This window comes from Anomaloglossus baeobatrachus, chromosome 1 (genome assembly GCF_048569485.1).
Source record: "Anomaloglossus baeobatrachus isolate aAnoBae1 chromosome 1, aAnoBae1.hap1, whole genome shotgun sequence".
NCBI classification, from domain to species: Eukaryota; Metazoa; Chordata; class Amphibia; order Anura; family Aromobatidae; genus Anomaloglossus; species Anomaloglossus baeobatrachus.
Window position 1 is genome coordinate 431,032,025 of NC_134353.1, and position 12,104 is coordinate 431,044,128.

At 45.9% G+C, this 12,104-nt stretch overlaps 1 protein-coding gene across 6 annotated transcripts in view; it reads right to left on the reverse strand.

Moving 5' to 3' along the window:
* HMG20B (high mobility group 20B) overlaps positions 1 to 12,104 on the reverse strand; it is an 866,046-nt gene that overhangs the window by 96,125 nt on the left and 757,817 nt on the right. For all 6 annotated transcript variants that reach the window (XM_075352624.1, XM_075352625.1, XM_075352628.1 and 3 more), the window contains one exon: positions 4,956 to 5,171. In XM_075352624.1, the coding sequence (XP_075208739.1) occupies positions 4,956 to 5,171 (216 nt within the window). The remainder of the gene's footprint in view (positions 1 to 4,955; positions 5,172 to 12,104) is intronic.

Consider the following 12,104-nt stretch of genomic DNA (forward strand, 5'->3'; position numbering starts at 1 on the left):
TTCATAAGCCATATCTGTTTTGTAAGATGCATACCCATTTTACCGCCAGTTTTGAGGGAAAAAAAAAGTGCGTCTTAGAAAGCGAAAAATATGGTAAATGAGAATCCTGAAGTATTGTGAACATGTTCAGGATCTTTTCCTTGCAGATTGTGTTGTAAAAAAACCCTGCAGCATGTCAATTCTTTCTGTGTTTCTGCTATTTCCCCATTAAAAGTTATGAAAAAAAAACGCAAGCAAAAATACATATAACGCATCAAAATGTGGCAAAACCCCTTGTTTTTGCTGCAGCATTTCTCCTGCCAGTAGATGCAGACTCGGTGTAAAAATTTCTGCAATCAAATCTCCATCTTGTGCACATAGCTTTACAGTGTATTAGCATTTAGCACTGCAGTCATTTAACCATATTTAGCACAAAGGACCTGGCTGCCTTCAACAAACTGCTCTAAATACTTCCCCCACTGCTCACATTCATTGTATGGCACTGATTCTGTGGATGGTGACCCCCAATCAGCCTCAGTTCCTTATCCCCCATCCCCCTAGATTCCAAACTGTGCCTGGCAGCTTGGCGAATCTTTACATGTTATAAAGATATAATGCAAAAAGGGTCAGATGCAGTTTTCTGTATTATAGCTTACTGTTGACCCTGTCCATCACATGGCTGCCTGCACATTACTAAATAAACTAAGGCAGGCTTTACACGTTGCGACATCTCTAGCAATTGCTAGCGACGTCGAGCGCGATAGCACCCGCCCCCGTCGTACGGCTGATATGTGGTGATCGCTGCCGTAGCGAACATTATCACTATGGCAGCGTCACACGCACATACCTGCTCTGTGACGTCGCTGTGACAGGTGAACCGCCTCCTTTCTAAGGGGGCGGTTAGTTCAGCGTCACAGCGACGTCACAGCAGTGTCACTGAACCGCCGCCCAATAGAAAACGAGGGGAGGAGATGAGCGGCCGGAACATCCCGCCCACCTCCTTTCTTCCTCCTTTTCCGGTGGATGCAGGTAAGGAGATGTTTGTCGTTCCAGCGGCGTCACACATAGCGATCTGTGCTGCCGCAGGAACGACAAACAACATCGTACCTGCAGCAGCACCGATATTATGGAAATGAACGACGTGTCAACGAGCAACGATTTTGGATGTTTTTGCGCTCGTTGATCGTCGATCATTTGTGTTACACGCTGCGATCTCGCTACCGGCGCCGGATGTGCGTCACTAACGACGTGACCCCGACGATATATCAGCAGCGATGTCGCAGCGTGTAAAGTACCCCTTAGGCTAAGTGCGCACTAGAAAAGTGTTTTTTCTCAAGAAAATTTCTTGAGAAACTTCTGGGAGTTGAAGATTACCAAATCTGCGGTAAAAAAAAACGCACTAAAACTGCGGGAAAAAGGCATGCGGTTTTGGTGCGGTTTTGCCGCAGTTTTTCCGCAGGTTGATCCCTGCGCTTTTTTATGCTGTAACTGCAATAATATATAAATAAAGCATGTTGAAAAAAAAAGAAAAAAGAAAAAAAAATAGATAAATGGATAGATAGATAGATAATGGATAGATAGATAAATGGATAGATATATAGCTAATGGATAGATGGATAGATAATGGATAGATAGATAAATGGATAGATAGATAAATGGATAGATAATAGATAGATAATGGATCGATAAATGGATAGATAGATAATGGGTAGATAGATAATGGATAGATAGATAAATGGATAGAGAGATAGATAGATAATAGATAGATAGATAGAGAATGGATGGATGCATTACAGCTTTTATTTGTGATGGATGTGATTCCCCCCCCCCCACAGTATTTGTGATAGAGCAGTGACACTGTGGGACCTCGGATCTGAGATCTCACAGGGTCACTGCCGGCCGGTGACGTCACGCTATTACCGCTGACGAGGTCGTGTGAGGACACACAAGTTCTCGCGAGTGGTAATGTGATCAGCGTGGGAAATGTCCTGGAGTTACCCATGCAGCCTCGTACATGGAGCTGCATTGAGGACTCTGTCTCAGGCTACTTTCACACTTGCGTTAAACGGCATCCGTCACAATGCGTTGTGTAACGCATGTGACGGATGCCTTGCAAAAATCGTGATAATAAAGGCCACGGATTCCAGTGAAATAACGCGTTGTGTTAAGTTTTCGAGAGAGCGAGAGCCCTCATCTTCACTGCACACATCCCGACATTACCGCCCACATCATCACCGCACACATCCCGACACTACCCACATCATTACCGCACACACCCCAACACTAAAGCCCACATCATCACCGCACACATCCCGACACTACAGCCCACATAGTCACCGCACACATCCCGACACTACCGTCCACATCATCACCGCACACATCCCGACACTACAGCCCTCATTTTCACCACACACATCCCAACACTACAGCCCTCATCATCACCGCACATATCCCGACACTACCGCCCACATCATCACCGCACACACCCCAACACTACAGCCCTCATCATCACCGCACACATCCCGACACTACAGCCCTCATCATCACCGCACACATCCCGACACTACAGCCCTCATCTTCACCGCACACATCCCGACACTACCGCCCACATCATCACCGCACACACCCCGACACTACAGCCCTCATCTTCACCGCACACATCCAGACACTACAGCCCTCATCTTCACTACACACATCCCAACACTACAGCCCTCATCTTCACTACACACATCCCAACACTACAGCCCTCATCATCACCGCACACATCCCGACACTACCACCCACATCATAACCGCACACATCCCGACACTACAGCCCTCATCTTCACCGCACACATCCCTACACTACCGCCCACATCATCACCGCACACGCAGGCACTACCGCACCCATCATCACCGCACACGCAGGCACTACCACATCCATCATCACCGCACACGCATGCACTAATGCACTCATCATCATCACGCACACACCGGCACTACCGCAACCATCATCACCGCACATGCAGGCACTACCGCACCCATCATCACCGCACACACACAGGCACTACCTCAGTGACTTTCCCGCTGACAGTGCGGATCACTTCAGTTTCTGCGTGGAGCTGACAGGAGTGGCAGTGTTCTATGGCCGCTCCTGTCAGCTTCATGTAGCAGAGCTGGATGCATTGCAGGACCTCGTGTGGATTACGCCAGACCTGGAGGGGTATTTGGGAGTTTTAATAAAGTGGTGAAAGAGGGTGTTTTATTGTCTCTTATTTCAAATAAAGTATTTTTTCGGGTGTGTTTATTTACTTTCACTTACAGGTTAATCATGGAATGGGTCTCATAGACGCCTGCCATGATTAACCTAAGATTTAGTGGCAGCTACGGGCTGCTGCCATTAACTCCTTATTACCTCAATTGCCACCGCACCAGGGAAATTCGGGATGAGTCGGGTAGAGTCCCAGGACTGTCGCATCTAATGGATGCAGCAATTCCAGGCGGCTGCTGGCTGATATTTTTAGGCTGGGGGGCTCCCCATAACGTGGGGCTCCCCATCCTGAGAATACCAGCCTTCAGCCGTGTGGCTTTACCTTGGCTGGTATCAAAATTCGGGGGGACCGCATGCCAGGTTTATTTAAATTATTTATTTATTTATTGTACTGCACGATATAGACCAGGCCCACCGGCGGCTGTGATTGGTTGCAGTGAGACAGCTGTCACTCAGCGTAGAGGCAGGTCTGACTGCAACCAATCATAGGCGCCGGTGGGCAGGGGAAGCAGTGAATATTAGATGGAATAATGAGCAGCCGGCTTTTTCAAAAGTGGAAAAGCCGCCGGACCTTTGTGACAACTGTGCAGCGTTGCGCCCGTGATCGGTGAGTATGAGAGAGAGGGGGAGAGGGGGGAGAGAGACCAGGAGTGATTTTAAACGATTTCTGCATCACCGAACCTCCTGTTTTGGACTACGTCGAACCTGAATGTTTGGGGGGTTAATAAAGGGGTGAAAGAGGGGGCTGTGTTTTATTTCAAATAAAGGCTTTTCGATGTGTGTGTTTATTTACTATCACTGACAGATTAGTGATGGCGTGTCATAGACGCTGCCATTACTAATTGTGGACTTAGCGGCAGCTATGGGCTGCCGTTAACTCATTCATTACCCCGTTGCCACCGCATCACGGCAACCGGGAAGGGCCGGTGACATCACTTTCCTGCAAAACGTAGGGTAGTGATGAACATTACCGCAAGTAAACCGCGGCTATACCGAGGGTATGCTGCACATCATTTGCTCCCTGCGGTATACCCACGGTATTTCACGATTACATTACAGTGAATGGAGTGAAATACCGCAGGTACCTGCGGAAAAGAAGTGACATGCACATTTTCTCAAGAAATTTTCTCAAGAAATTCTGCAGAAAGAATGTTCTTGAGAATAAAACGCAGTGTGCGCACAGCTATTTTTTTTCCCATAGGTTTTGCTGGGAAATGTCTGCAGAAAGGCTACAAACATTTCTCAAGAAATTTCTGTAGCAAAACCGCAGGTAACACCGCGGGTAAAAACGCAGTGTGCGCACAAGGCCTAAGAGCTAATACAGTATAGTTAAAGCGCAGCTCCTCTGTCACAGAGCAGAGCCGGCTGTGTATCTTCAGGGCGGGTGTCACCGCCGCCGGGTCCGGTCGCAATGGCGGCAACTGTGACCGCGGTAGTTATGCCCCTGCCACCAAACATGGGAAGAATTGTATAAACAACATCAGTGCCTGAACAATGAAGATGTTGTGGCCATATATGGGGTCCGGAGGTAACTCCCATACTCTTGTTACGATATATCATAAAGGTGTGCTTGTCGGGTAGCCATAACCTCTCAGCAATATAGTATATATGATGCATTACCTAGATGCAAGGCACATTCATTTAGACCACATAATTGTACATTGGAATTGAATAGAGACTTGCAGGATGATAAGCATAATGGATTCAATCTTCAATAAATGTCTCACCTGGAATTGGGAGTGATGAGAAACTTGTGAGCAAAATCTGTCTAATTGTTTGCAGTTGCTGTTGAAGGATCATTGCTTGCCTTTCCTCCTGTGCCAGTTCTTGTTCCAGCTTCTCTTTGGCACTTTTCATACTCTCAGTGTGTCGTTGTAAAATTGCATTATGTTCCTCAAATTCCATGTTCATTTTGCGCAGTCTCCTCAACTCTGCTTCACGAACTGTAGGTAAAAAATACAATTGCAAAAATGTAAACCTGCACCTCTCAAAATATTCAAAACAAAAGGAGCCCAAACAGCAAGATCGCCCCCCAGTTTTGGAAATTACACCCCTTTTGGAATTCAAATATGGATGTAGCAACTATTTCTAGAGAAAATGTGTGAAGTCAAAATAATCGTGCATTGAATGTTGCAGAGTTAAAAATTAAAAGTATGCCATTATCGTGCCCAATACATTGTAATGTCCAGCTAGTCATTCTGAACACATCCAACCTGTAATTTGTTAAAGGGGTTGTCTGGTCTCAATCCACAGGTCTACAATCAGTCTATGTGACTGCAGACAGTGTGTGTTGTGAGAATTCATCGGGGAGCAAGCTGGGAACGACAGTCAGGTGGCCGTGAGAATGCGATAGGCATACTCCCAGCCACATTCAGGCATATAGAGTGACTGAAGACTTATGGATTTATATCCGACTACCCCTTTAAGTGGTCTATGTGCCCACAGGACTCTGTACCTGTGGATTTTGCAGCAGAAAACCTGCGGATTTATCTGGATTTTCTAGATAAATCCGCAGGTTTAAGCAAGAATAGACACTCCCCATGTTATCCTATGGGAGATGGGAAATGTCTGTGTTCATGCTGCGGATGTCCTGCAGCCGCACATAACTGCATGTGAATTATTCCTGCGGATTTACCTGCGGAAATCCCGGCCCTCCACTATGGAGATAGAGGCCTGGACTTCCGCAGGTAAGTCGCATGAATGTCCGCAGGTTTTCCGTAGCGATTTTGCTGGAATCCCGCAGCTATGTATAGCTGCGGATTCCGGAGAGCTGCTGCTGGAAACCTGCATGCTCAGAAGGGGGTGGGGCGACGAATTCAGATTTGAAAATACAGATGTCCCTTGATTTTTTATTTTGGGGGTAGAGTGGGAACCATGTTGCTCTTCCAAATGTTTTGTTCTACTAGCAATATGGAAATCCCCTTCGCATTTTCTTTGACATAAGCGAGAAGGGCTAGTTTTCTTGTGGGATGAGTTGAGGATTGTATTGGTACTATTTTGGATCACTTTTAATACTAGGTTCACATTTATCCTCTGAGTCATGCTGGGCACTCACATAAGGGTCTTCATTTAAATCTGAAAAATACGTGATTCAGATAACCACTTACTGTAAAGACAATGTATGGCCTTAGTTCCGGCAGTGTCAGTCTTTATAGAAATGCACAAAACTATGGTTCATTGAGCTTTGTGCATGCCTAAAATGTTGGACACTGCTGGGAAAGGAAGACAGATGGAGTCTAAAATGACTTTTTGCCTGTCCCATTACAGTAAATGGTTATGTTATGGTATCCCTTAATTATTTTTTTTTCAGAGAATTAGACAGAAACCCCAATGTAAGTGCATACCTGGCAGATTCCAGTAGGCATGACGACCTTTGGCAGACTGATAGGGTGGGAGTGAGTACCTTCCTCTTAAACGTTTTTTTTTAAAAATGAGCGACGTGTAAACGATCCGCGATTCGTAACCGATTTGCGATTGTTTACAGACGCTCGTAGGTGTCACACGGGACGACGTCACAAACGATGCCGGATGTGCGTCACGAAAACTGTGACCCCAACGACATATTGCATGACAGATGGTCTCGTGTGACGCCCGCATAAGAGTGCTAGACACTCGAAACGCGTACCATCATTAACTGCCATGTGGTTTTTATCATGTAGAACCTGCATATTTTAAAGATATATCAATAAACAGGAGTTTTATCATATTGACTTGGATGCTGGAGCTTTCCTTACATTTGGTTTACGAGTCTGGCCGATTTTTTTCCGTGCACCGTCCTCCCAATGGACTCCATGTGGATTGGGTGAGCTGAGAACTTTTCCCCTTTATTGAGCGTGGGGACATCGTACAGTGTGCGGGAATTGGTAAAAACATCATAATGTGTGAGGGTACATTATACATTGTAAGGGTTGGTGGGACCATCATAATGAGGGGAGACTTCATATTGTGTTATAAGCTGTTGATTATATTACAAAGTCTGAATAGCAGGAGCAGAATAATTTGCTTCTTTATATCAATTTTATAAAAGCAGTAACTTATAAGGGAGCGGGACCGGAAGTTCATGGAGTGAGACGCCTGGCTGAGCTCTCCCCATGGTCACAGCTATATTTGCAAGCATAAATACTTACAATCTCACTACCGACATTCCAGAGATGGTGAGGAAGCCCCAGCAGAAGCCGCTGAACACATCGGTGCCCTCCTCACAGCCTGCTTCAACACCAGGTTCCCTGGACGCATTCCTATATCCTGGTGCTGGGAAAGCACACACAGGTAACATGGTGGCGGCGGCTCGGCGGGAAACTCTGGAGAGTGATGCCAGACCCCCACAGCAGGAGGGGAACCTGGGACATAACTGCTGTATAACACCCCTGAACGAGCAGAAGACTCCGGGCAGAGAGGGGGAGGAGGGCACAGGAAAACACAGCTTCCAGCAACACACAGAAGAGCAGAGGGAGGGGGCAGGACACATGAAGGGAGAAGGCCTACAAGTCCCAGCAGGGAGCCAAGCATTACAACAGCTAAGGCAGGAAGCTGACTCCATGACAATCCAAGATACAAAAAACAAGGAACAACACAGTGACTCCTCACAGACACAGAGACCTGCAGAAGATTTCAGCCTGCTACCCCCTCCATGTCCAGATTTGCACAACCAGTCACTCTTTTCTCAAACACCCGAGATACCCCTCTTTTGCCAGATGATGACTCTCAAGGTATATCTATGAGGGACTGGAGGTTGTACATGGCACAATTATCTACAAAAGAGGATTTACAATCCATGATACAGGAAATCAAGGAGGTGTGCAGAACAGAAATTTCGGCTGTCAGACAGGATATTCAACATGTGGCCCAAAGAGTGGAAACTCTAGAGAGTGACCATGATGACACAAGAAATTATGTAGCTAGCCTGCAATCTACAGTTGCAGCACAACATGACACCCTCTGTGAATATCAACGTCACCTGGAAGATCTTGACAATAGGGGGTGACGTCATAATATTAGAGTCCGGGGTCTTCCTGAGCATAGTGGAGAAGAAAATTTATTTATGGTCCTATAAACCATATTCAACAAAATTCTGAAAGCTCCGCCATCTCACAAAATAAGCTTAGACAGAGCACACAGAGCCCTTCGGCCAAAAAATGCGTCTCAAACATCTAGAGACATCATCTGCTGTGCCACTGATTATAAGCTCAAGGAAGAAATCATGCTACAAGCACGGAGACTGCGTACCATAGAGCATGAAGGACATCATCTCCAACTTTTACCAGACCTCTCCTGGATTACCCTGCAAAAGAGGAGGATGCTCAAGCCTCTCCTAGACGTCCTAAGGGAAAACCAGATTCTCTACAGGTGGGGCTTCCCCTTTAGTCTCTCAGCCAGAAAGAATGGTCGCACAGCCACGATCAAAGAGGCATCGGACCTTCCTCGTTTCTGCGAAATTGTGGAGATCCCTGTACTGAAATTGTCCAATTGGGAGCTGACTCCTCCAAAGCCATCCCCTCCAGCGGTTTGGCACCAAGTCACTTCTAAAAGACAGCGCTCACCTACATCTCCGAAATCTACCAGAGCAAAGGACGGAGGACTGGCCTACAGGAGATAAGAAATAGGGCACAGCCACATTGAAAATATGGAGTAATTGAACACTACCTGCAAAAGACGACCACGGGAAGCAGACGTGCATAAAGCCAGTTGTATTTCCTTTTTTATATATATATATATATATCTAGCTTTACAGAGGTGTTAGATTTATAGCGGAAGCTCTGCTTTACTTCTGAGTTCGCAGACCCCTAAGAGTGAATCCAACTCCTAGAGCAAATACGGCTCTAGTGGAGGCTAATTCTATTTTTATCTATACGCTAGTTGCAGACACTCGACCACGGTCCTTCATAGGTTTTTGAAGACCAGGAAAACCGATTCCGAAATGTTATTGTTGACATACCTGTGTATGGTGATCCTAACTGTTATTTGTCGTTCCCCACCTTTCCTGATGTGTTTTCCTAACATGTATTATCTTTGTTTGATTTACATGATGCATTCCGATATATCTATGGCGCCAAGGAGCAGTCTGGCTAAAAACTACTATGCGGGGGTAGGGATAATCCATCTGCTGAAGCGGGGTAAGATTAAAGATCATTCTCAACTAACCATTTACACACACAACCATGATTCGTATAATAACCATAAATGTCAAGGGGCTTAACTCCAATGTTAAGCGGCGATTGGCCCTACAGGAGTTAAAGACCTCAAAGGCAGATGTGGCGTTTATACAAGAAACCCATCACGATGATACAGGTTCATTCCACTTTGCAAGGGGGAAATTCCCTACAGCATACGCAGCTCCTTGCGATAAAAAGAGAGCAGGAGTAGCCATTCTCATAGCCAATGGGTGCCCGATTCAAATCACTAAGACTATTAAAGATCCCAAAGGTTGCTACATTATTTTGGCCGGACAGCTGAAAGGAGCCCCAATTGTTCTATGCAATGTATACGCACCAAACACGGGCCAAATACCCTTCCTTGAACAGGTCCTAAATAAGATTACGCGAGAGCTCCCTTCAACACTGTTTATTGGAGGTGATTTTAATATGCCGTTCTCAGAAATCAGGGATAGAAACTCGATGAGTGGTCAGCAGCCAGGAATACACCTAATCAGACAGTCAAAAGCTTTTCGTGCCCTGATTCACAAAGATGCACTTTTTGACTTGTGGCGAGTGACCAATCACACCTCCCGTCAATACACATTTTATTCACATCCCCACTCCACACATACACGCATTGACAACTTTCTGGGCAATCTTCCAGCATTGCGTCTCACTGGAAACTCTGAGATTGGCCAGATTACTTGGTCTGACCACGCTCCCGTCTTACTTGACGTCTGTGACTCTGCCTTGACCAGGAGGGTATGCCATTGGAGACTCAACGATCATCTCCTAAAGGTCCCCATACACCAATCTAAGTTACGAGGTCATTTAGAGGACTATTTTCAACTGAATGGAGGATCTGTCTCCTCCCAGTCTATTCTATGGGAGGCACATAAATCGGTTATGAGGGGTAGTTGCATCTCATTGGCATCCCATCTGAAAAGAGACGCAGGCGAACAACATAGGGAGCTCACCAGCCAGCTTGCAAAATTAGAGCGGGACATGCTTGCTAGACCCTCCGTTTCCAAACTAAAATCTATTGTGTACGTGAGGGGTAAGCTAAAAGATTTGGCGATTAGGAAGGTGGAAAAAATGTTGACATTTACTAAACAGCGGTATTACGAGAAAGGCAATAAAGCCCACGCCCTTCTTGCAGCACAACTCAGGGATCAAAAAGCACAATCCACGCCCTTGACTATTTGGGATACACGAGGACACCTGATGTATGACCCCCAAGGACACGCAAACGCCTTCAGGGATTACTATGCTAAATTATACTCATTTTCCTCAGCCCTTCCATCAGATGTAGAAACAAGAAAACATCTACTCAATGAATACTTAGCCGCTTGGTTACTTCCATCACTAGATGCGGATGCCCTTAATACACTCAATAGCCCAATCTCCGTTGAGGAATTGACTTCCACAATTAAAGAACTCCCAAATGGAAGGGCTCCGGGACAGGACGGTTTCTGGTACTTGTACTATAAATTATTCCATGACACACTCATTTCTCACATGCAGACTCTATTCAATTCATTCCTGAATGGTAACCCAATCCCTACCTCGATGCTGAAATCCCACATAACAGTGATTCCGAAGCCAGGAAAAGATCCCTCGGACTGTGCAAGCTACCGCCCAATATCGTTGCTGAACGCAGACTTAAAAATATTCGCAAAAATTCTGGCCACTAGATTGTCAGTGTTCCTCCTGCGGCTGATTCATGGGGATCAAGTGGGATTTGTTTTGAATAGACACGCAGGAGACAACACCAGACGAACTAGAAGTCTTATAGATGTATTAAACCACCAGAGGGGGGAGGGCCTGCTCCTCAGTCTCGATGTGGAAAAGGCCTTTGATAGGCTAGGCTGGCCTTTCCTATTTGCCACACTTAAAAGATTCGGCATCGGGGGACCTTTTCTGCAGGCTATCCGGGGCTTATATACGAACCCTGAAGCCTTGGTGAAGCTTCCCCATGCCTCATCATCTACTTTCCCCATCTATAACGGCTCCAGACAGGGGTGCCCCCTGTCCCCTTTATTATTCTTATTATGCATAGAACCCCCAGCTGCACAGATTAGGGAGAGCCCAGATATTCAAGGAATCCAGGTAGGTGGGCGTGAGTACAAATTGTCGCTCTTTGCAGATGACATCTTTTAACAATACGAAATCCCCTGATTTCCCGGCCAATCTGCACTCAATTCTAACTGAATACGGTAATTTGTAGGGATACAAAATTAATGATACAAAAACAGAGGCTCTGCCACTAAACCTAAAGCCATCGACCATCGCAACACTACAATCGGCATTTACATACATCTGGAAAACAGACCATTTAAAATACCTAGGGATATACCTAACAGACACATACAAAACGCTCTACTCACAAAACTTCCCTTCTTTTTTTTAAGATCTCAAAAAAACACTAGCCAAATGGGACAAGCTCCACTTATCGTTTTTTTGGGAGAATGGCCTCTGTTAGAATGACGATCCTTCCAAGACTCTTATATGTAATAGAGACACTTCCCATACCGATCCCAAGATTGGCGATCCAACGAGTCCAGAAATGGTTAAATAATTATGTCTGGGCTTATAAATGCCACCGAATCACTCAGACGGTTCTGTTGACTCCTAGGAAGATGGGTGGCCTAGCCTTCCCTGATATATGGAAAGATTACATTGCCACACACCTGAGACATATCCCTGCCTGGACCAATTTGACCTCGGTGGATAGATGAAGAG